Below are 23,685 nucleotides of genomic sequence, written 5' to 3'. Positions count from 1 at the left end.
AATTTTTTTAAACCCCTATACTACTGAAAAGAAACATGCCATGATGTTTCTACGTATATAAAATATGTATAGAATAAATACCGTGAAACATTCCGGACTCATCAAAACTATTTAAACGAAGTATAAAAAATACACTACGCTTTATGAAAACTATATTAATAAACCACTTTACAAAATATAATTATATTAATGCTATAACGAATCTACCTTTCAACTTTAGAGCATTCTTGATATAGCAATTATAATTTGCTTAAAATCTCAAAATGAAAATATTATTGTCGTCCAGGCATTTAATGTAAAAGAAAACAAATCAATCAGGACATAAAAGTCAGAACAAATCTATAAAGAATGAAAAAAGTTGTAAATAATAATAAAAAAGAAAGAAGATAAAAGGAAAACAATGATGTAACAATAGAAAGCACTAAGCAACAAGATATTAAATATTAAATAACATGATATAAAATATGTGGTTTCACAGTTTAATAACGTGCATCTTACTGTAACAAATGAAACAAAAAAATAATGTTCAAACATAATCATACTGAATCCAATAAACATTTCTCAATGGAAAAATCTTTAAGAGTACGTTAACGTTTTCTGTGATTAAAAGGTTAACTGCCCATTCTATTCTGTCTTGAAAATTATATCAAGAACTATTAAACTTGAGAGTGTTGCTTCTCCGGGAGCAATGTAATTTATTCCGCCCTGTTTCATTTACAAACAAAATAACTTCACATCTTTGAGAGAAGCCGATGTTAGATTACAACATGTGCCATATACTAACACTTTACTCTTCGAGCAAAATTTGCCTTAGATAAATTCAACAAAATATCTCACGAAAAACGTTACAAAACGAAGGGTTGAAGCCGTTCCGATCCAACTGTAACTAAAATATAATAACATTCTAAACTAAACATTCTTAATTGATGCATCACAGCCACCTGTAATTAGAGTTTTATTTTCAGTTTGTGCCAAATGTAAGCCATAGATGGCTGAAGAATTGAAGTTATGTTGAGACATTTCTAACATACACTAGAACATACGAAAACAGCAATCAAAAACAGCAATCAAATAGTTTTCCCAATTGATGTACATGTATATTCTGTAACATATTGTCAAGTAATCAGGTGCTCATTGACCTGTTTGACTTTATTTGAAATTGGCTTATACTAACCATCAACATTGAAGATTTTATTTGGCACAAACTGAGCATTCATACTTGTTAACAAGAACTAGTTAATCAATATAGCCATTCAACTAACTTAGCCGACTGTTATATTTACCCAGCATTCCTCATTGATTTTTTGATCATGAAAAGTCTATTGATTGAATTTATATGATTAGATATATGACGAAGAATCTAATGTAAGAGATAGAATATAGAAAGAAGCATTGACAACATAAATAGCCCTCAATCTTAACAAACTTTTGAAATATAGTAAAAGTGTTACAAAAAAGAAATTGATAGAGGTATCAAAGAAAGTGCAATCTCCATATAAATAATTATTCTTCTACGTTTTTACAAAGCAGGAAAGATATACCAATAAAAAAGGCGAGTTATCAATTACAGAGTATAAATCGTATATTTATATCATAACGTGATAGTATAGTATTTCAAAAGCATTCTCAACTATGATCTTTTAGATAGATATATAGTTACATTTTAAAATTAGCATTACGAAAAGACCCATTAGCATTGTCTATTAGACCCATTAAACAATGCTAGATGAAAAAATATATATAATAGAAAAATGCGATAGTGATATTTAAAAGTATTAAACATTAAAAAGAACTAAAAAAGCTCGCACAATAGTTTAAACTGTGCTATAAATATTAAACGTCACACTTTCCAGTATAAACAATTTGTAGCCACAAACATGTATAAATGTATAAAAATTCATACATTTTATGAGATTATGTAAGTAACATAAAGAGAAATAAAAGACATTGATTTCGAAAGGTGCAATGCAACAATTTAGTCTCATATGTTAATCAAACATAACCATTTAATAAAACAATTTTTTTAAACTTTTTATTATCAACTCTTTCATAATAACCTCGCCGAGCTGACTAAAGACAGAGATATAAGTGACAATTTATTTTCTAAGTGGTTTATTTTGATAGCTACTAAGAATTTGGCAGACGAAATAGTCTTAGTAATATGAACACAGAATATAAACAAGATTACTTACTTTTCTTTGATAGAATTTGTAGACACCTGCATTCTATCTCTGACAGCCATGAAGAAAACCTCTTCCCGCGTTGAGAAGAAGTAATCGAGTAACGATTGCTGTAAGAATCAACATATGGTAACAAAATGGTATAAATGGTATGAATACAACTGTCATATGAACCTGTAACCTTAATTTAGTAGACTTAAAATGTCAAAATCATTGGTAAATATATATAAAGTTAACTACACACGCTGAAAAAGCTCAAAAAGCTCTTAGTTTTAAAGAACAATTTATGCCCTTTAATCTACATGTATATTGATTTTTCAAATTCTAAGGGTCACTTTATAATTGAAACTAGAAAACCCAAAATAAATAAAAAATAAATGTTTTTAGATCATACTAAAAAGGTGAATGCTGTCTTACTTGCACTTCTCTGTTTGCGTTAAAGAGCATGATACTGACAAACGCTAGAACTTCACGCGCTATTGCGTCACTACGTCTCGCCAAATGAGGAAGTACTTTATTAACTACATCATGCGCATTTATTGATGTTTGTATTTCCTTAATATGTGCTAGTTGTCTGTAAATACATATAAAATATTTATATTAAAACAAGAGTGGTATCTCAAAGTTCAGCTAATTACAATAAGACATTAATTCGATGCTGTATCTTTATGTTAAACATGTATTTGAAAATCACGACATAAAACTTAAATCTAAACGCCTTATCATTTATTGCCCTTTTAAAAAAAATGTGTTTATTATCTTCAGCATTACTTTTTAACTTTTGCATCAACAGCAGAACTTGTCCAATCATCAGGTAGTTTTCTTTCTTCATTGTGAATTAGAGTTCGCAGAATCTGTAAACATTTCACGTCCAGTTCTTCTTGAGCTCTTGATGACGACACTGCAAAGCGGATCTTCTTTGCCGATATTCTGTTAAAATACAGACAATATTTTTTGGTTCTCTTTGATTAAACTGAATAAATGTTATACTACAATTATATGGGCAATGGAACAAAACCTTCCCGCTCTGAATCAGACCTGCATCTTCATTTACAAAACTGCAATTTTTATTTATGTTATTCTGAAATTAACTTTTCTATTGTTTTAAATTACATCTGACCCCATGTTCAAGATCAGGATCAAATTTAACAACTAAACTATTCCTCATTGTTTATCCTCATAGATTAAATATTTAATGTTAACTTTCATAAAATTGGACTTAAACTAGCATGTTTATGAAATTTCAAAATACATTTACTGATTTCTACAATACATGTTAATTTTACAGTTGATCAAAATATTGATCTTGATACTAAAATTGATCCGTATTTTGTTCCGATTATTTTCTGTTTTGTTACTCGTCAATTTTATCGCTTCTTTGCAAATCAGACTTCTTTAACGTTTTGTTTCTGTACGATTTAATTTTAAGCAACATACGACCAATTTTAGTTTTATAAAACAACGAAAATAAAAGCAGAATCATTTGATCCTGATCCTGGCATTTTTTAAATGAACACGGGCCAAGTCGTAACGTCAGGTGGAAGATTTTGTTCTTTTATTTAGTATTCGATATAATATAATTTTTAAAAATTGAAAACGGATAAATAAGCAAGCAACGTACAAGCACTATGAGCACAAAAACAACATTTATAACAAAGGAAAATAGAGTATATATTACAAAATATAATCATTTCATTGAGCAAAACAAAGTAATTTTACAAGCAAATAATATCCTAAACACACATTTTTCATATAAGGAAATTATTTTCTGAAAATGTCTAATATATATTTTTCCATATTGCGAGATGTTACACAATATTATAAAAAACCTCTTTATTAAATCTGCTGAAAATGAAATTGTAATATTCCGTTACCAATCCAATTATACCACATTATACCATGCTACATAATTGTTCAAATCCCACAATAATACTCTTTACACCCATGCCGTATCTAAATGTTTCAATATTTGTCTTTACAAAAGAATATCATTTGGCAAAATACATGCAATTATAAAGATATCATAGTGAGTTCTAGATAAATATATTACCTATTAGTATGGATAATGTATATATAGATACATATAGTACTCCAGTAAATAGATGTGAAAGGCCTACAGTATCATAAGCAAATCTGAATATAAGGATAATGCAACCATATACATGAATGTTCCATATATGTTATGTGAATCTCCAAATACTAAATATAGGTGATGATGCAAGCAAATACGTTCTATTATCGTTCCATGTTCTGTTAAGGAACACACGGGCTATATATAACATTGACCCTGATTCACGCGTATTCAAATTACATACCCTGACTTTTTATTTCTGCTTCTATAATTGCACGCCCCTATTCTAAATTACAAGTCAAAAAGTTAAAATACTAATAACTGTATAAAATTCAATAATAGTTTGAATACATTAAAACACGCATAAGACAATATACAAAAACACAGTTTTAATAAATATAGGCTAGACAAAACATGTAAGTACTCCGTCGAAATTTATATCCCTAATATGATCGTTACTCTATTTTTTTTAAACTGTGGTTAAATTAGTTTTCAGAAAAGAACATACAGTAAAATAATAAAAGCAGACGACAACATATTTGGTTGTAACACATTTTCAACATTGTGTGGTGTTTTCTTGCAAGTTTGTAATCAGAGTACATACACATTCCGTTGACTATAAAAAGAAACATAAGAACAAGAGAAATTGTAGTTAAACTGACAACAAATAAACAAAATCTACGTACATCACTAAGAATATAGTTCATTCCCACACAATCACTACATTCATACATACATTGTGTTACAGAATTATTTTATAAACATTTAAAAGAAAGCAAAGATAAAGCTTTTATAACTCGATCAATTAAATAATATGTTTATCAATACAACCATGAGGACCTAATTTTTGAGTAGGCTTTTTATCTTTGTTTTAAAACATTACAGTAACTCTTTACATAACATCAAATCTGATTAAAGTCAACTTTGGCAAATCAATAACAGTCAAGTTCATTTATGCCACACTAATACTATTAATATTACTCAAATACTTACGCTAGCTGTTCCAATAATTTTCTTGTCAATGCATATCTTTTGTTTGGTTTCTTCTCTTTTTGGTCTATAAAACACTTGACTAGATTTTGAAACTCTTCACCAAGAGGCAGTTCTTCATTACTACCTAACTCTGTGTATTCTACAGTTACAAAACAAAACTGCATTTAATTATTTTAAATAAATATGAAGTATAATGTCTTATCATTTTGAGTGATTCAACCTTTTTATTACATGTAGGTTATTTAGACTCATAATATCGGTGAATATCACTATTTCTTCATGCAACTGAACTTCTCTTTCAACTTACTAACCTCTCTTTGACTTGCTAGACTTTAACTGCTGTTGTACTGTATTATGACCAACATGGACTCGGCTGCTGTTCTGAGCAAATGTGTGAAATTTGGCATTTAACTCCAATTCAGCGGCATAATACTCCATGTTACCCTGGAACATATTAATATGCCAAGAAAAACGTTTAACTTTGCTGCATTTCATTTCATAAAAAACGCATTTATAGTTTAACAGTTGTGTTATATAGACTTTAGTTGGCAGAAAAGTTATCTGTTTTAGATCTACAAATCAACAATAAACGTCAGTATGACCTTTTAAAATTACCCAAACAATTTCAAAGCAAAATTATGCATTGCTAGAAAAACTATAATACGTTTGCTTTTGTTTAATGCGAACAATAGTAAAGTGGATACCTTTCTAACAGCGCTTTTTGTGTCCCCTACTTTCATTTCAGATGTGAATTTTTCTAGCACTGTTACCAGTAACTAAAAAAAGTAAAATTGTTTATTTTATTAAGATTTAGATAGAACATACTATGTATACAATTGTTTAAAAGGTAGTGTCAATTGTAAAAAATACGAATTTAAATTACTTTAAACGATATTATTTAAAATTAGAATCAGACAGAAAGAAAGACAACCAAAGTATATGAAGGATCTTAGTTTGATGAAAACATTTTGTCATTTACGGACTTTGTTACGATTACATATTACATTTTTGTTGATACATACTGATTTTGGAGTACTGGATGAGGTCACAACTGACGTCACTGAGGTAACTAAACATTTCATATGAGCCGGATTTGTCAGCATTGAACCAACTACATCAGAGAATGCCTGAAATCATGTTTCATTGTAAACAAATGTTAAAGTTTGTAAATTTAGATATTTTCCGATAATTGATTGCAATTCGACCATGTTCTATTTCAGATGTCGAATTCTACTAAAATCGTTGCAAGGGGAAATGGGTGGTAAATGCCGTCCATGAGCAGGTTCAATTTAACTGAGTCTGTGACAATTTCAATAGCGTAAGGCGCCCATTAGCATTCCATATTTTATCATAATCTACTGTTTATCCATTCAATACTCATATAAACATTTCGTAACAGAATATCAAGTATTTGGAAAAATGTATAAAAGTACGTACATAAAAGAGAACACAAATGATTCTATTTTTAATTAAAATTCACATATAAAATGTTACCACTAAAGCTGTAGCTAAGCTGTCAGTGTGGAATATTTCATCTGGATACAGATCTTTATCTGGTGAGAAAAATGATGTGTAAAATACCTGAAATATATATTTAAAAATTATTTTATCTGAAAATCGGATATCCAAAGGAAATTATACCTAACAAAAATTACTTATACGTTTGTAAGATTAAATTTCTAACTAGAAAATTAAAAAATGAAATGTTACAACAGAAAATAAAATTGTAATAAATCTAATAGTGACACTGTTTATAAAAAATACCTCTAAGAATGGCATTACTCCTTCTAAGATGTAGTATATTCCACTATGTATTAAACTACTTGTATCAGATGACACCGCGACGGCACTAAAAAAGAAATAGATATAACAAAGCAAGGTCAGAGAACATCGCGACATACTGAACAAAGTCTTAAAAATGACGTTAAACTTATCTATTCAAAACAAATAACTACTTGGTTGTTTCTAGCAAATAGTGTTTTTACATCTTAAATGATTTTGATAACATGTTAAAAGAAATACAATTAAAATGTCTACACAACCTTATAAGATATGTGTAATTTATTATTATTCCTTGAACATTTCACATTTTTATCAGATACAATTCTCTTGAAAATGCATTTTTTTACATAGTATGTCATTACACAGTGTATAAGGTCACTTATACAAACAAAACACCTAGGCATACCTCTTGGACGGAGACATTTTCAATAAATCAGTTGTTCTATCAGACATGCCTTTTACGGATTCGGATAACTGATTGATCTCACCAATAACTGTCCCAATAAAATCCCAGATTTGTCTGCAAGATAAAATATATAATATATATAAATGTATAACATAATCAAACACATTACTTAATATATATACTTTCCAGATACAGACTTTTTAGGAAGTTTGTTCTGGCCTGTGTTTGAGATACGATACAATTAGCGTTTATGGAGATTCCTTTAAGAGTTACGTTTCTATATCAACAACTTCATTGTAAAATGTACACACAATCTACTCATTCAATGATTGGTTCTTTAGATTGGCCAAAATGTCAAAACATGATTGATTACTTTTGAAGTTTTCAAAAAAAAATGTTCAAACAATTTCATTATTACACAGTCAGTTTAAAATGTAAGCACCTATGTGCAGAAATGTAAGGTCTTTTCAAGACACAATCAAAACATTGTAAGGATACTGTCTTACTTGTGATGTTGCAGATCAGCTGCTCCACTCTCAATCAAATTCTCAGCAGGTTTCATGTAGACCCACATCATGAATTTAATGAAAGGCCTCTTGATGTTACAATCGATGTCTTGGTGATTGATTACCCAAAGAATTTCCTCCACGGGGAGAATAGTCTGGCATAACGACTCAATAAACTTGTTCTCGCCCTATTAGAGAAAAACGTAGCAACTATAGCAGTAATTAAGATAAGTACACACATGGTTCTTTGATGATTTTTAACTTAAAAGTTCTGCTATTTTTGTTTTGTAAAAAATACTTAATACAAAAGCGAACGAACATTTTTGCATGTTTTCTTTAACAGCATTAAGCATAAAAGAAAACGATGCTGTATACAAAACAAGAACAGTAACTAGAGAATTATGCACGATTTACCATTTTACATTTTTTGAAATACACGTGCGGTCGTTAGGATTATTGACGCCAACAGTTTACAAAGATTATCGATAAAAATTTAGATGACATAAGTAAATAGTTAAGTTATCTAGTTTATTTGATTTGACAGAAATATTTGCAGCCTATCAACATTAACCTCGGCACATGTTGCTAGAAGATCCACCAAGTGGGCAAAGTAGGCTAAATGTCCTTCTTCAGCTTGGTTTGTCAATATGTGTTCCCTAAAATTATAAAATGTGGAATACCTATTTAGTAAAATAGATAGCATATACAAACTCAAATAGGTTATACAAATACGTATTTATTAATAGCGTAATTTCTTTCCAGAATATGATCAATGTTGTTTTTTTTCATTCAGATTTTCAGTGTGGAAAATATGATAGAATTTGCAAGTGAGATTATAAATAACATTCCTGATGCTTGTTTGTGAAAATGACATTAATCATTGTTTTGGACATAGTACATAAATAATGAAATGCAAAATCCTAACATAACATTTAAAACAATATTTGTGATCGCAATATGTAACATGATTAAAAAAAGTGCATACTGAATAAAGAAATACATGCAGTGTTCCATACATGATAAAAAGCGTTTTAAGATAAAGACATAAGAAAGCTTTTATAATGTACCAAACGTAAAAAAACGTAACACTTTTGTCCTGAAAAAGAAATGTGCAAAATAAATGCAAAAGCACAGACTGTTGTAATTAATGAATACATTCTTCCAGATACATTTCACTAAATTTAAACCCCATTGAGCAATACCTATAGCTGTGTCTAAGAACCACAATTGAAGGTTAAAATAAAATGCACATACCAATAGGGTAATAGTAAAGGACCGGATAAATTGCTTCGTCTGAAATGTCAAGATTAGTGCATTTGCATGCTAATAAAAGAAGTATAGAACTCACGCCCCTGAACAGATTGCTTTACTATAATGCATTAGAAATTCATTACATCACCAGAAGTTACGGTCTCATTAACAAACACCATTCCTTTCACTGCACCAATCAACAAAACGTGAAGTAAATAGGGAGCAAACAACGTGTCGCGTTTGTAATCTCGCACGGTTACTAAATTTGTGTTTTTATGATGAATTAATTACAGCGATAACACGTCTTTGACATGTTATTACTATTCCAGTATATTGACCGAATTACAGATACTAACGCAGGAAATGCCTTCAAAGTGATCAACAACTTATTGCCCCTGTGTGATATGCGCGCTATTAATTAAATTCATTTTTTATATAAGCATTGCTTGCAATGTTCGTGAAGACATAGTAAATATGTATCATGAAGTAACAAACTTTTGCAAAAATATTTGATTTATTTTTGTGCCGGTGCCTTCATTTTGAGCTGATTCAATTTCAAAATGTAACTTGTTTAACCCTTATGATAACATAGCAAATGTTTTTACAGTCATTTGTTCTAAAACATACATGTTGAGAAACAACTATGTCGTGTATATCTGCAATGACAGAAAAACCAGTCCCAATTGTTGTTTTTACTACAATTTCTATTTCAATGTACTAAACATTCAAATATCTTTTATACGTTCGTAAGAAAACAATAACATACACGAATTCGATCATTCATTAGTATCAATACTATTCGATAATGTAAGTGTGACACAGTCAAGGATATGAATTGTTTAAGTGTCAGATATATAAAAAAATTTGCATTATTTCAATAGCGCGAAAAATCGAGTATCCTTTAAAAACCGATAGTGAACTTTGTTACTACTAAAACATTCATAATTAAAAACTTTTAACCACAACTGCCATATAAAACAAAATGGCTCGAAAATACATGCTGCATGTCACAAAGCATTTTCTTTACATAAATTGTTTTGAATAAATTCACAAACATGTATATAAAGCAGTGTCATTACTATACCAACTGCCGAGATTACAAAATTTGCGGAAAAGATTTTCATAATCTCATAACATTCTAAGTATGCAAACTATCCAACATTGTTATGTAAATAATAAGCAAACCTGATAAACTCAGTTATCAGTTTAATCGACATGAAGCATTGTCAATTATTTGCAAACAAACTATTATATTTAAATCCAGTAATTATGTTACTTAAAGTGGTGAAATATTATATAATTCTGAAATAATATGTAAGCGTTACTTAAAGTTATTCCGTTACTATGATGACAGCTAGTTGAAATGGCTTAAGAGCTGGTAGTATCTTTTACTCTGTAAAAGTCTTTAAATGTTCTTCGATAACTGATATCATCACACTATAGAGAATTGTTTAACCCTTTCACTGCCATAGGGACGGCTTAAGCCGTCCCTGTTATTTTCGGCGTATTTGCCATATGGACGGCTTAAGCCGTTTCTATAATAATAATAGTAATAATAATAAATTAATAATAATAATAATAAAAATAATAATAAATATAAAGAAAATTATACCATCGACAATAATTATTATTATACTAACAGATTTGGAAACATATATAGTTATTATAATACATATAACAAATAATAATAATTATATTAATTATTAACATTTCATTTCTTAGAAAATCCTCTGGCAAATAGGTGAACAATAAAACAATAACCCTCTGGCAGCGAAAGGGTTAAAATACCATTGGAGATAATTAATATACCATGCACAGTAACATTCAAAGTATTATGTTCGAATAACAAGCTAAAATACATTGTATACATATTAATCATTTTACCTAGATTCCCGTGGTTGGTCGAGAACATATGCTGCTTTTTTGAAATTCTGCATGATATATTTCATCACAAGAGCTTGATTTCTTTTGATGGTAAGATCTAGTCCCTCGACCTTGACAAGCACATTTAACAAATCAAGAAATTCAGACGCTTGGTTTTGATGTTCAGCAGCTAAACGTACTATTTTCTTGATTTGTTGGGGATGAACTTTGAGACAGGTTGCTTGATTTGCGATGAAAACCTTGCAATTAACAAAAAGAAATGTCTTAACAAAAACAATAAAGCACAACTAAGCAATTGTATCCTAGTTTTATCAATAAACGGTACGTTATAGTAGAGTAAAGTTGCAAAACAACTTTCATTTCAGTACACATTTTAAGTCGTTGTCATATTTGAAATGGTTTGGCACAAAAATAAATACTAGTTAAAATATTTTGGTATGGATTATATAAAATCAATGTAAATAATGAAACTATCTCAAAATGCAATCATAATTCCGAGTTGTAACGGCCAAGATGACTTAACGAACTTACCTCTTTCAATGCAAGAGCAAGATCAGATGGCACCACTTGGACATCTAGCAATGTGTCAAGATGGTTAAATATCCTGAATTGCACATTGTCATTTTCCCTGATCAATAACTGCAACAGGTATAATGTCTTCTGGAAGATCACTTTCATGCCACCATATTGCTCTTTCTGCAATAATAAGAGTTTGCTGTTTACCTTTTTTTTGGCTACGAAAGTCCAGAATTTGTGCAGTTTACAGTTTAGAAATTTGGTGAAGGTGGTCAATAGCTTAAAATACTTATACATACCAACAACTTTGCATCAATTTCTTGCGACAGGATATCAAGGACAATGTCAAGGATTCCTGTAAAATAACAAAAAGTATTTGTCGACGGTTTGTACAATGCCTTTCCAAATCGTCAAAATACGATTTCTTTATCGTGTGCAATCATATTTTTGTATAAGTTTACGAGCACTTCTCAGATAGATCGATTGTTGTGTTAAATATTTCTATAAGAATAATTTGGTGTAAAACTAGGCAATTTAGAATAAAGCTGAAAGTAACCGATGAACTGACATTTTACATTGTATTATTTTATATGACGGTACCCGGTGTACAGGACGAATGCCAAAACGGCAGAAAATAGCAAATACTTACCATGACTTATCATTATATTTTGGTTCATGAAATGTGGCTCATGGGGATTTTTTGGCAAATGGCAGAACCTGCAAAAATAATTAGGCATCTGATATGACAGGTGATAGATACTCCAATTTCATATCTACACAATAACAACATATGCGAAAAAATTATTAACATATTTTAAATTTCTTTGCAAATGATATCGAAGCAATTATTTTTATGCTAAAGCAAACACTCGAATCTGCTGAATGTACACGGTTCATTTATATATTCGATAAATATACAATAGAAAGACATTTTATGATTTTAATAGGTTTCACTCAGTGAAGTTAAAGTTGTTTTTTCATTTACATTAAGACAATTGAAAATTTAGAGGATCTTACTCTGCAAGTTCATCTAGAATCTCACTCATTAGTAACACTTGTTGATCATTTAACTTTTGTTTTGCCAGTCGTCTTAGCACAGGTAAACTTCTTTGTACTTCTCGATGAACACGTGCAGAATCTTGTGACAATAAAATCTGAAAAGAAAATTAAATAAAATTGTGTTCGAAAATGCAAGTGTACAAAAACTTAATCAAATCTTTAAGCAATACAAGATTTTGTCACGTTAAACATCTCGAATAATCGGTTGTAAGCTTAAATAACGCAAACTAAATCGACACGTCAATATTGCAAACATCCGTGTTCCTATATATATATAGAATATATATATATATCAATATAATGTTATCAATTGGTTGAACATTGTAAATCTGCTCAGGATTGACGTGAGGCCAGTCAGGCAGGGTTACTTTTTCTTTTATAAAAATAAATTAGTTTTTATCAGCAACCGTGTAACAACTTTAGTTTATTTAATAATTAAAACATACAATCAATTACAATATGGCATAATTCATACAAACCTGAGCTTCCAGTGCTAGGCGGAACATGTCACTCTGAGAAGAGTAAAGTTTATTCAATATATCCAGTGATTTCATCACCATCATGTCATATTTGTAATCAGACAAATCCTGAAATGCAAGTCATATGTCCGTGTACATTAAAACATGTAACTATGTCGGAGCACGCCGATAATGTTCAGCGGACATAAATAATTCAAATCTCTTTTAGGGTAAACAGACCCGTTCATATGATCAATGCATAATACGTTCAACATAAACAATGAAAGAAATTGCTTACTTTGTTGAAAAGCTATGCTTTTTAAAGTTTTAGAAAATAGTATTTTTACGCTTAGTAAATAATATTCATGTCAGTATTTCGTTTATTGTTTCAGTCCTGCCAGTAATCTAAAGAGTGTTAGACATCAACATATATATTGATATAGTATATATTGTTTGAATATGAAGTTAAGATCAACCATGTTAAGACCCATTATATGCCACACGTAATAATGTTGCCAGGAGTGGCTCCGCATAGGTATGAGTTTTCTGTTTACCATCAATACTGTGGTGGTACTTTCTATATCAAATATTGAGGATGCGTGGAACATATCTTTAAGATCTCTTAACACCTCTCTTTGTTTTCTGATTCCTTTCCTGAAATAAATAATGGGATAGAAAACTAACAAAATTAAACAGTTCAAAATATGATACATAAAATATTATTTCAATAATTTTCCTATCATAAAACTCAAAGAATATAAACTAACCATTAACGTAACAATTGAAACCGAAAATGTGTAGCCTTTAATACCAGTATACACAACCAGGCTATTTCCTGTTGGCCCTACATCGATAATGAAAAATTCAAAACACAAAAGCTGCACAAGTCTTTACTAGCCGGTTAAAGTATATACTATAGTTTCAAGCTTACTTTGAAGTATCTATCGGGTTGAAAGACTCATATAACAGTGGCTCAACGGACGTCTGACCTCGTTTTTTGTGTGAGCTCACTTCCGCACCTTTGAACTTTTCAACAAATGTCTGCAAATAATTAAATAAATAAACATAATGGTATAAATTAGAATATACAGCCATAAATATGTGTGCAAACTCTCAATACAGTGTTCAACTCATCTGACACTTAAACTGTATTAACAGAAACAATTTGTTACCAGACAACTCTTATGCTTAATTGTAAGTTGCGTAATATTTGAACGTATGCAAACAACTGGATATTTGATTTGTACAATATGACATAAGGATTGGTCAAATACTGATGTTAACTTATATATTTTCTTCTCACAATTTAAAACGTGAACAATGATAAATGGTATTGACATATAAATCTATGTGAAAATAACGAATGTTATTAACATGAAGTCACATAATTATAGTAAATAAATCTTGTATTTCCGACAACAATCTGATATTGTTTCGTGAACAAGTTTAGCATATTTGCTAGTTATACATCAAATGCTACCACGGGCAACAAACAATCGTCCATAAAACATGGAGAAAACATAAAGTACAAAAAACAATTACATAAGCCTGGCAAATATCATGGAAGAATCTATCATTTTATTGACCTAAGGCTTTTCGGATTTTGTTTACCTTCAAACGAATATTTCTCTGGAACGTCAGTAGGAGATCGAGTACCTCCATTGCCCTGTGATAAAATAGAAATTAAAGGCACGTGTAAATATTGTGTGTGTTTTATCTAAATAATATAAACAATATGTATAATAAAAAGCGAAATAAAGGAATTACGGTTAGTGACTTACTATTGCGAAATAAAAGTTAGAAAGGTGTTAAATACCAATTTATTGCACATTAAATGAAACAAAACCGATAGGTCTAATAACGCTTTATTGCGTATTATATAAAGTAATAAAAGGTTTATTATATCTTTTGTGGTAATACCTTTGTAATGTTATTAAATATATAGAAAGAAGATTAAATGTACTTATTTATTTATTGTAATAAATGAACACTTTATTACATCAAATGTACACAGTTACGATATCATGCAATTTTATTTATTATAACGCTGTATTTAATGTGCTTGTACTAAAATCAATGAAACATATAATTTTAGTAAGAAGGAACATATTATGGAGTTTTAAAATAGCATACAGGAATATTACAAAGCGAATTTTTTTCTCCAGATCGAGTGAAATTTTCTTAATACTCAATACACAATAAATCGGTTTTGAAATATCTTACTGGTATTTTGCTTTAACTATTGCCTCTGATTCTTTGCTGGTTTCAAATCTTCCCGACTCTCTATACTTGTTGACGGCTTTCTGTCCCTCTTTGGAGTAGCCTATTTTTTAAACAATGAAAATGACTCACAATATATATATTTTCATAAAAATGGAGAAAATACCCAGTTTATTCATCTTATCAATTGAATTACCAGGTTGTACTGTTTTATTTACTAGACAAGAGCAATGAGACAAGAGAAAATGAAAATGACTCCTTTTTTGTCCATTTTCATTTTGCGATATTCGACTCGTGCATCTTGGTCAGATATTCACTTCACGTTTCGTGCTTTATACTACTCAAAAACCTTCAGATTAATTTGATATTATAAAATTTTGTCAAAAAACCTTTTTAGTTTTATAGTTTTTGACATGTTTTATGGCATACTATATTAGTAAAGTTTTGTAAGCTTATTTAATCTGAGCCACTTGGTGTGAGTATTACAGTAACCATTTATGCACACCCATAAACAAAGAGTCAAAAGCTTTAATAAATATCATCAATGCTTTAATGTTGTTATCTTTGATAAAAAATAGAATAAATTCATAATTTTAAAGCAGCCTTGCATATCTTTGATAATCAAAATGTCACAATGCCTTACAAATGTTGACAGTACAAATGATCTGCATTATAAAGTATTGCAAACATAGCTATTAACACACCTTTACTCTTGTCTTTTGGAAAAGGCACATCATGCCTACCATCTAACTGACTGAGCAATGGTGTCAGAAGATGTCTGACATCATCAATGTCGCTGTAGTATCCAAACTTCACCAAATGTTGCAACAATCTCAGTACCTTTAACGATCAAATTAAAACGTCATTCATGATTTCTTTTTATAATAACACAAGAGCAAATCTATTTAACATAAAATATGATTTCGTAGACAATGTAACATAATTATACCCGATTTGTCTATACATTGAAACATGTTATAAAAGTGCATAACCACGTATATTTCAAACGTTTGTAATATAAAACATATAACATATAACGATTGTAATATTTTGAAACACAATTAAAAGTCTTCCCAACACAAATATCAATTGAAAGAGCATCGAAACACAAAGCTAACTGATTTGTACTAGGGGCGTAGCATCATGATCTGAATATAATATTTCTATCGCTATCCCTTTCTCTGCCGTCACAATAAGTAAACCCCAGAAAGAAATTAGCCGAGCAATGGACATGCTCTGGAGTGCGGGTAACAAATACCTGCACTCTAGTTAACGCACTGTGCATGTATACTCATATGTATACAATTTAACTCTGACAAATTTTCAACAGAAAGGTCCCCAAACTATGATACAAGAAATACTAGTACTTGTATAACTGAAAATAAGTAATGAATGCGATATACATATCTATTTCTTTGAATTTATGAAAGAGTAAAACTAATTTTGTATAACACATGACGTCACTTACCTGCTCAATAAGTAAATTATGGCCTATATCTGAGGCTGTCATTACACAGTTACTGTTGAGGAACTCTGCCAGCCAATCTCTTAACACAGGAAAAATAGTCACCAAGTCTTTAACAACCTATAATAAACAATGTCCTAAAAATTGTATAATCAATTTAGACATTAGTTTAGTATGATAATAAGTAACTTTTGTAAAACACTGAGGTTAAAAAAGAAAATCAAACATAGTTGCATGCAAATATGTTTCGTGCGAATGCTAACATTGTAAAATTGTGCATGGTGGTCTACATACTGTACAAGTATTTACGACGAAAATCATAATTTAGATTGTTGTTATCACGCAAGAAATAATCGTATTCGGAGAGATCTCCCCGTTTCCAGATTGAAATAAACTTATAAAGACCAATCAAATAATAACCATGTAGGATCAGTCAGTTAAACTAAATCAGCTGAGCTTTCTGTCGAAAATTCATTCCTTAGAAAACATTAAAAAATAAATGTTCACAATATGTAGATAATTTTATAACCGTTAAAACATATTACAAGGAGTTTTTTTACATTAATTTTGTTACTAGAAACTTCAGACTTTTAAAAATATTTAAAGACTGCAACCTGACCACATACCAAGTTTTTTTTATTATTTACAATTCATTTCTGCAATTCAGGCAAGATGTACACATAAGCACAGCGTTACCCAGTAAATGAAATATATTCTTGTATACTAACCAACTATAAACTGTTAAATACACTCTAAATATCGATAAATAAAAATATTCAGAAATATTATAAACTTTATGTTAAAATAAGATAGAATACCAATCACAGTAGTTTTGTTAGAAAATAGATTGCACATAAAATGGAAAGCAGCACTATAACTAGAGTTAATAGTCAACTACACAACACAGTTAACATGCATAAAAAGTAAAATGTACTGTATCTATCAAAAGAAGTAGAGTATAATGTTTAAAGCAATGTGCGGGTTTATTACCTGTGAACTGCCGGATGATCCAGCCGTAGGCTGCTAAATATTAGTAACAAATACGGTTAGTGCACGTTAGGGAAAGGGTGAACATGAAACATCCTATTCTAGCAGATAAGTGGATGGAAATTGTGTTTTAATTTAAAAGGAATGCATACAATACAATGCCTACCTAAAGTGATATAACAGATTTCTCATATTTCAATTTAAATGCTATATTCGAGTGATTAGCGCGAACATACTAGGAATATATCGATTAGAATCGCGTTTTAGAATATTTACAGATACGCTTTCTTCTCAGAAAATATTAATCATAACAAACAAAAAAACTTTACTTCTAGAGGTCAATAAACAAAAGTAAACAGAACAAAAGCATACAGTTGGTTAAATAAATACAAGATGAGCTCGAAAATAATGCAGAGCAAAGCTAATAAAGTAACGCAGAAATAGACAAAACAAAACAAAATTATAAAATATAACAAAACTCATTCTTTATTAGCAAAATAGCCTAAAAGAAAGTATGAAAATAAAACAAATCTTCAAATGCATTTGAAAAGAAACAAAAAGCATTGCATTTATTTCATTTCTTTGAGGTAGGTGAAAAACTTACGAATTGACTTTGTTCTCTTTCTGAGTCTTTTGATCCGACATACTCGTATACAAAACATATGTTCGGGTTATCAAGCACCGAATAATTGTTTCCAACGTCAACAAACAGGCCTACAATGGACACACAACATCGAGTATGAATAAGAAGTAACAGTATAAACTGAAATATATCACGTTTGATGTATCACAAAACATTAACTGTGAATATGCTTCATTTTGAGTAATAAAGTCCTTAGAGAGCTCATATAATTTATCATTGTGTCCAATAAGAATGCAAAATACGTTATTTTGACATTAAATTGTCTGTTATTTCTCTTAACCCGTGTTTGAACTCTTCATTTTCTTGTGAAGCTCAATAATTCTGTTAAGAAATTTCAGTTTCAGAAGTTTCAGATTTAAATAATACATGTAGTATTTCCTATGATAGACATTGCGTTTAGAAAGCGGCAGGACCCTATGATAATATTTGGTCCGAATAAATTCGGTAAAATAGTTGCCAAACCATGATAACATGTTCCATAAAAAAGTGCAAAATCTACTTTCTTGTGTTTGTAAATTACCTATAATAAGTTCGCAGTACTTTGCCCGAATTGAGTCTGGTAAAAGATCAGATGTGATGCAAAGAAATGCGTCTTCCCACGTCAAATAGCCAAACTCCCTTGTTATCACATGTATTGCAAAGTCGTTCCGTCCCTGTAAACATTGATTTGCTATTAATTTGTGTTAAATTGTACAAATATAAAGATATTATAATAATACAGAGCATGAACCAATACTTTTGAACATAATAATTTGTTAACATTCTTGTTTGAGTATATCAAGAAAATATCTTCTCATGAAAATGTTGCAATGTCTACAAAAGAAGTAAGAAAGAGTGGTAGCTTACATATGTCAGTGACTTGAAGAGCTCCAGCTGATGAATGAGGAAGTCGTATTGTCCCTCGTTAAACTCCGCACTGTCCGGCTACAATAATATCATACACAGAGTCACACAAAAATATGTGATTTTATAAATATAAATACTGAAAATCTTTTAATATAACAAAACACAAAATAACTAAACAAAATTAGTAGGATTAAAATGATTAGTTTTCCGCTAATTGAATATCTCTTGAATATGCATGTATACTTTCAAAATTCGAAATTGTTATGCCATAAGATAAACATTTTTAGTGATCTCACTATTGTCATATTTCATTTACTTATTTATTTGAAACACATTTTCAAAGTAATAAAAATGAAAATTTTTGCTAAATATAATTTTAACAGAAAAGATAATCGAACATCTAACTTAAAACAAATGCTCACATTCACGAATTCATGTAGGGTACACCATGACTGTGTATTATTTGTTGAAACATATACTATGTTCGGCCTTTTGTTGATGTTCTGCCCTCGGTCAGTCAAATAAACGCTGTCCTGAAATAGATGAATGAATTATGTCCTCGGGCAGTCAAATAAATACTGCGCTGAAATAGATGAAATTGAAGTATAATATGACCCCCGCCCCTGTTTCAAATAAGGGACAGTCCGGTTTAGGTTTAGGGTTTTCAATATCAAAATAAATTAACAAAAATCGAGCTACAGACAGTATAGAGCGAATGTGAAGGAACAAACCTGGCTCTATAATGGTGGCAAAAACCAATCACTTTAAATTAAGGTTCCAGCAAGTAAAGGTTTAACGCTGACTTACTTTGTACGAACGAAGCCATTTCTCTGTGATGTATGTCTGGTTGTTTGGTATTGAAACACCATCACAGACACACAGAACTTGTAGCAAGTCAAGAAATCTGTAATTCTGAAATTGAATAATACATTATATACAGTACACGTTTGGTATAACACAAATTATAAACACATTTTACATCAATGTGTGAATAAAAATACATTTGTACCTAAAACATAACTGACAAAAACATAACTGCACTAATGTATTTTCACAAATTTACAATATAATTGAACTAAAATAAGAATAAAATCATGTCATGTTACCTGATGTTTTCTGAGTAGATCAATATAGATGTCTAGATGATGATTTGTTATTCTATCCACAATCTTTCTTTTGTCTCGTATCAACTCGACAATCATCTGTGCCACATATAGACCGATACCACCCTAAACATATATACTATATTGTAACTTTTGAGAATTTACACAAAGATGTTGAACTATATTCTTAGATAGTTTAAAATAACAAAGATGATGCTGCATTCATATCCACACACTATCAAAGCATACTGACACGATATCTCTAAGTAAATGTTCAAACATTGAAATAATTTGTATAAACATTTAAAGATATAATGTTATAATCATTATTACTTTTTGAGTAAACTGTGTTTGGAAGAAGTCGATATATTTGGCAAAGTAGAGGGCGTTTTTTCTGCTCTTCCCAATCATGTATGCATGTAGGACATCATACGCCTCCTTAAAGATCCTTATCATGTGAGGTTCTTCGTCGCCATCTTTCAGCGGACATTGGAGCAGCCGGACAAGCAGATCTATAACCTAAAATAAATTATAACATGTTAATAAATACAAAAAAAGAGAAATAGTCTCAGCAGGATACTCAAATTTATAACCAAATTATATTAAATAAATAAACACATTGTGTAGGACATTTTGTGTTTCAACAAAGTTACAACTAAATGAAAAGTTGTGTGTAATGTATATGTTTAACCGTGAGCTCGTGACTTTATATGTTATTTGTATAATTATTTAATCAAGTAAGACGCAAATGATTCACGTTGGTATGACTTTTTTCTGTTTTCTTAAAACCATGCTGTTTTAATTATGTAACCAGTTGGCAAACTGTTCATCGGGGTTGGATCAATGTGAATGTTAAAATGTTCAATTTATTATTAATCAATGTTACGCGAAAAAATGCAATAAAATCAATGGGTAATTCATGTTTTTGTTCTGTCTTAATTAAAACATAACAAACGCCCAGAACACAACATTCTAGTCTAAATGCTGTATAATACCCACGTACATTTATTCAAACCTAACTTACCAATACGGAAAAGGGTGGGGAAATTATGTTTGCTATTTAATTAAATTACCCTGAGATTTCTCATTAACTTTTGTCTGTCTTTATCGGGCTGTCCATCAACCGTCATAAAGTACTTCAGCTCTTTCAAGGCCTGAAAATAATAAGAAGCATATGCATAATGAATTAAATAAGGTGTGTTTATTAAATTTAAAAAAAACCTCACAATATATATTTTTGTCTTAATCTACTATTTTAGTGCAATATCATTAAAACACAGTGGGACATAGCATCAAACAAATACAGGCAAGACGGTTTTTTGAAGGTCGTATTCAGGAAAAGGCAAATGTAGAAATCGGTATCTGATTCTTTTGTTATCAAGATAATTGTATTTTATTACCTATTATCTTTGTCTGCAATATATGTTACAAAACCTTATAAGTAACATATTCATATAACGACTGGATACTGACATGTGTACTGGACTAGAACAAATCTATTTAATACCATAAAACATGTTTAAGCATATTTAAGTCGACATGAGTATAGTAAGAGTTTAAAAGTGAAATTAGAACTGTACCGCAATTATTCCATGTGTTTTCTTTGCGGTTAATGACGCTCCTGTCTGAAACTGAAAACAAAAATATAATACAAATGAGAATATTATTTTTTTTACATTTTCCCGGGAGATACGTTACATTAATATGTTCTACATTTTGAAGTGGCAATACATTTTTGACGTTGGTCTGTGATCAGAGAAAAACAACGAAGTAGTAGAAATGAACTGTATAAAAGAAAAGAAAAGTGTAGAGTTATATCTGATACATTTGTATTAAGTTGTTAAGAACAAAGACACAAACAATGTCAGTTCTTGAACCAATATAAGAATAAAATATAAGAATAAATGGAATAACAACTGGACTATATGATGTGAATTCTTTTCCCCATGACCCTTATTTGTAGCAGTCTAGTATTCACATATTTACACAGTGAGAGTTTTATGAAATCTTCAATACACTGCGTTATAATAAATGCCGTCGAATTCCACAATCGTTTTAATTTCTCCAGTATGCCAATCAATAAAAAGCAATTATGTTCATTCTATCTTTTATATTTACAAGGGAAATTAATTTGACTGCTTTTGGTGTTAATTAAGTTAAACAGGAAAACCACAATTGAGGATTGCCTGACTTACATCATTAATTAAATTGAACAGGAAGGGAACCATTCCAGCGACAAAATTGAAGTTCATAACGTCTTGTTTCTCAACCATCTGTATCGTATAGGCGTCATCGTACATGCTTTCACCACTTGCTGATACCTGCAAAAATATCGAAATGTTCTTGACTAAACAGAGTGCAAGGAGACCATTAAACATTATTATCGCATTCCTTAAAAATATGACTAAAACTAACTGCATTGTACCTTAAAACCTGAAAATTGATTGATGTCTGAAAGACTGGTTCACGAAAAATAAGAATTTTAACTAATTTTTGGATAAATCTCTTGTTTAACTCTACCAAGTAATTTTTCTTTCAACATTATATTGTTTTGAAGTGTTTTCTCGCCAGTTAAAATTGATTTGCAATCTAAAACCATATAGCATGTCTTAGGTTTTGTTTAAAATCATTTTTACATCTTGTAGGTTCTTTGATTATGATTTTGCTTAATAAATTTACAGGTACATTAGCACCTTTCCGTTTATCATTTGAGTTAGTCTTACAATGCATACTATTCACATTTCAAATCATTCCAACATTAGACACTAGAAGGCAGCTTTAATGTCAATATCAACCAGCATTGTCAACAAATTATTTGAAATCATATTTGTATCGGTTTTAGTTATTAAGAAATAGTGACAGACTGGTATTTTTGTTGTTATAAATTTACCTTTCTCGTAGAAGCACCGTCCCAACGTAATCCGTACATGGACATTTCCTGGTCATTACTACGGAATTCTCTTTTTTCATAGTCCTCGTCTATGTAGTTAATAATAAAAGATTACATTTATCAAAGGGTAATTTATATGAAAATGCATATGTAAACATCATTTGTAACAAATTGATGGTACATGAAGTTTTGTAAATAACGTTATGCAAAATGTCTGTTAGAAATTTAGAAGATTCACTAAATAAGAAACGTTGCTTAAAATTATATAATTGAATTAATAATTTAAAATTTGATCTTGTCATTAATACAGGACGCACATTTTTTTCAAGTATTGCATTATGTTTTTTCTTCTAGTAAAGACTACATTAAATTGGCTTTTTAAATATAAAATGCTTCGTCGATATCGAAACACTTGACCTTTACCG

At 30.0% G+C, this 23,685-nt stretch overlaps 1 protein-coding gene across 18 annotated transcripts in view; it reads right to left on the bottom strand.

The window, feature by feature from the left end:
- Nucleotides 1-252: 252 nt before the first annotated feature.
- Nucleotides 253-23,685, bottom strand: part of LOC132726064 (inositol 1,4,5-trisphosphate receptor type 1-like) — a 126,874-nt gene continuing 103,441 nt past the window's right edge. For 10 of the 18 annotated variants that reach the window (XM_060711325.1, XM_060711323.1, XM_060711308.1 and 7 more), the window contains 39 exons: nt 23,261-23,349; nt 22,566-22,691; nt 21,951-22,001; nt 21,444-21,524; nt 20,704-20,889; nt 20,374-20,496; nt 20,075-20,179; nt 19,690-19,800; nt 19,268-19,345; nt 18,942-19,074; nt 18,383-18,492; nt 17,782-17,814; nt 16,795-16,911; nt 16,031-16,166; nt 15,330-15,429; nt 14,718-14,772; nt 14,038-14,147; nt 13,661-13,760; nt 13,128-13,235; nt 12,607-12,743; nt 12,239-12,306; nt 11,889-11,944; nt 11,605-11,769; nt 11,074-11,312; nt 9,193-9,231; nt 8,510-8,594; nt 7,939-8,126; nt 7,433-7,546; nt 7,009-7,093; nt 6,739-6,825; nt 6,267-6,371; nt 5,949-6,020; nt 5,556-5,688; nt 5,245-5,383; nt 4,496-4,537; nt 2,952-3,110; nt 2,598-2,754; nt 2,193-2,290; nt 253-1,319 (listed from right to left, as the gene is read on the bottom strand). In XM_060711325.1, the coding sequence (XP_060567308.1) occupies nt 1,280-1,319; nt 2,193-2,290; nt 2,598-2,754; nt 2,952-3,110; nt 4,496-4,537; nt 5,245-5,383; nt 5,556-5,688; nt 5,949-6,020; nt 6,267-6,371; nt 6,739-6,825; nt 7,009-7,093; nt 7,433-7,546; nt 7,939-8,126; nt 8,510-8,594; nt 9,193-9,231; nt 11,074-11,312; nt 11,605-11,769; nt 11,889-11,944; nt 12,239-12,306; nt 12,607-12,743; nt 13,128-13,235; nt 13,661-13,760; nt 14,038-14,147; nt 14,718-14,772; nt 15,330-15,429; nt 16,031-16,166; nt 16,795-16,911; nt 17,782-17,814; nt 18,383-18,492; nt 18,942-19,074; nt 19,268-19,345; nt 19,690-19,800; nt 20,075-20,179; nt 20,374-20,496; nt 20,704-20,889; nt 21,444-21,524; nt 21,951-22,001; nt 22,566-22,691; nt 23,261-23,349 (4,160 nt within the window). In that variant the 3' untranslated portion in view covers nt 253-1,279. Of the gene's footprint in view, nt 1,320-1,729; nt 2,291-2,597; nt 2,755-2,951; nt 3,111-4,495; nt 4,538-5,244; nt 5,384-5,555; nt 5,689-5,948; nt 6,021-6,266; nt 6,372-6,738; nt 6,826-7,008; nt 7,094-7,432; nt 7,547-7,938; nt 8,127-8,509; nt 8,595-9,192; nt 9,232-11,073; nt 11,313-11,604; nt 11,770-11,888; nt 11,945-12,238; nt 12,307-12,606; nt 12,744-13,127; nt 13,236-13,660; nt 13,761-14,037; nt 14,148-14,717; nt 14,773-15,329; nt 15,430-16,030; nt 16,167-16,794; nt 16,912-17,781; nt 17,815-18,382; nt 18,493-18,941; nt 19,075-19,267; nt 19,346-19,689; nt 19,801-20,074; nt 20,180-20,373; nt 20,497-20,703; nt 20,890-21,443; nt 21,525-21,950; nt 22,002-22,565; nt 22,692-23,260; nt 23,350-23,685 lie in introns of those variants that run through there. The other 8 variants (XM_060711324.1, XM_060711315.1, XM_060711314.1 and 5 more) reach the window with 8 other exon arrangements.

This window comes from Ruditapes philippinarum, unplaced genomic scaffold (genome assembly GCF_026571515.1).
Source record: "Ruditapes philippinarum isolate M1 unplaced genomic scaffold, ASM2657151v2 ctg462_1_1_1_1, whole genome shotgun sequence".
NCBI lineage: Eukaryota > Metazoa > Mollusca > Bivalvia > Venerida > Veneridae > Ruditapes > Ruditapes philippinarum.
This window is presented reverse-complemented; position numbering and strand designations above follow the sequence as displayed.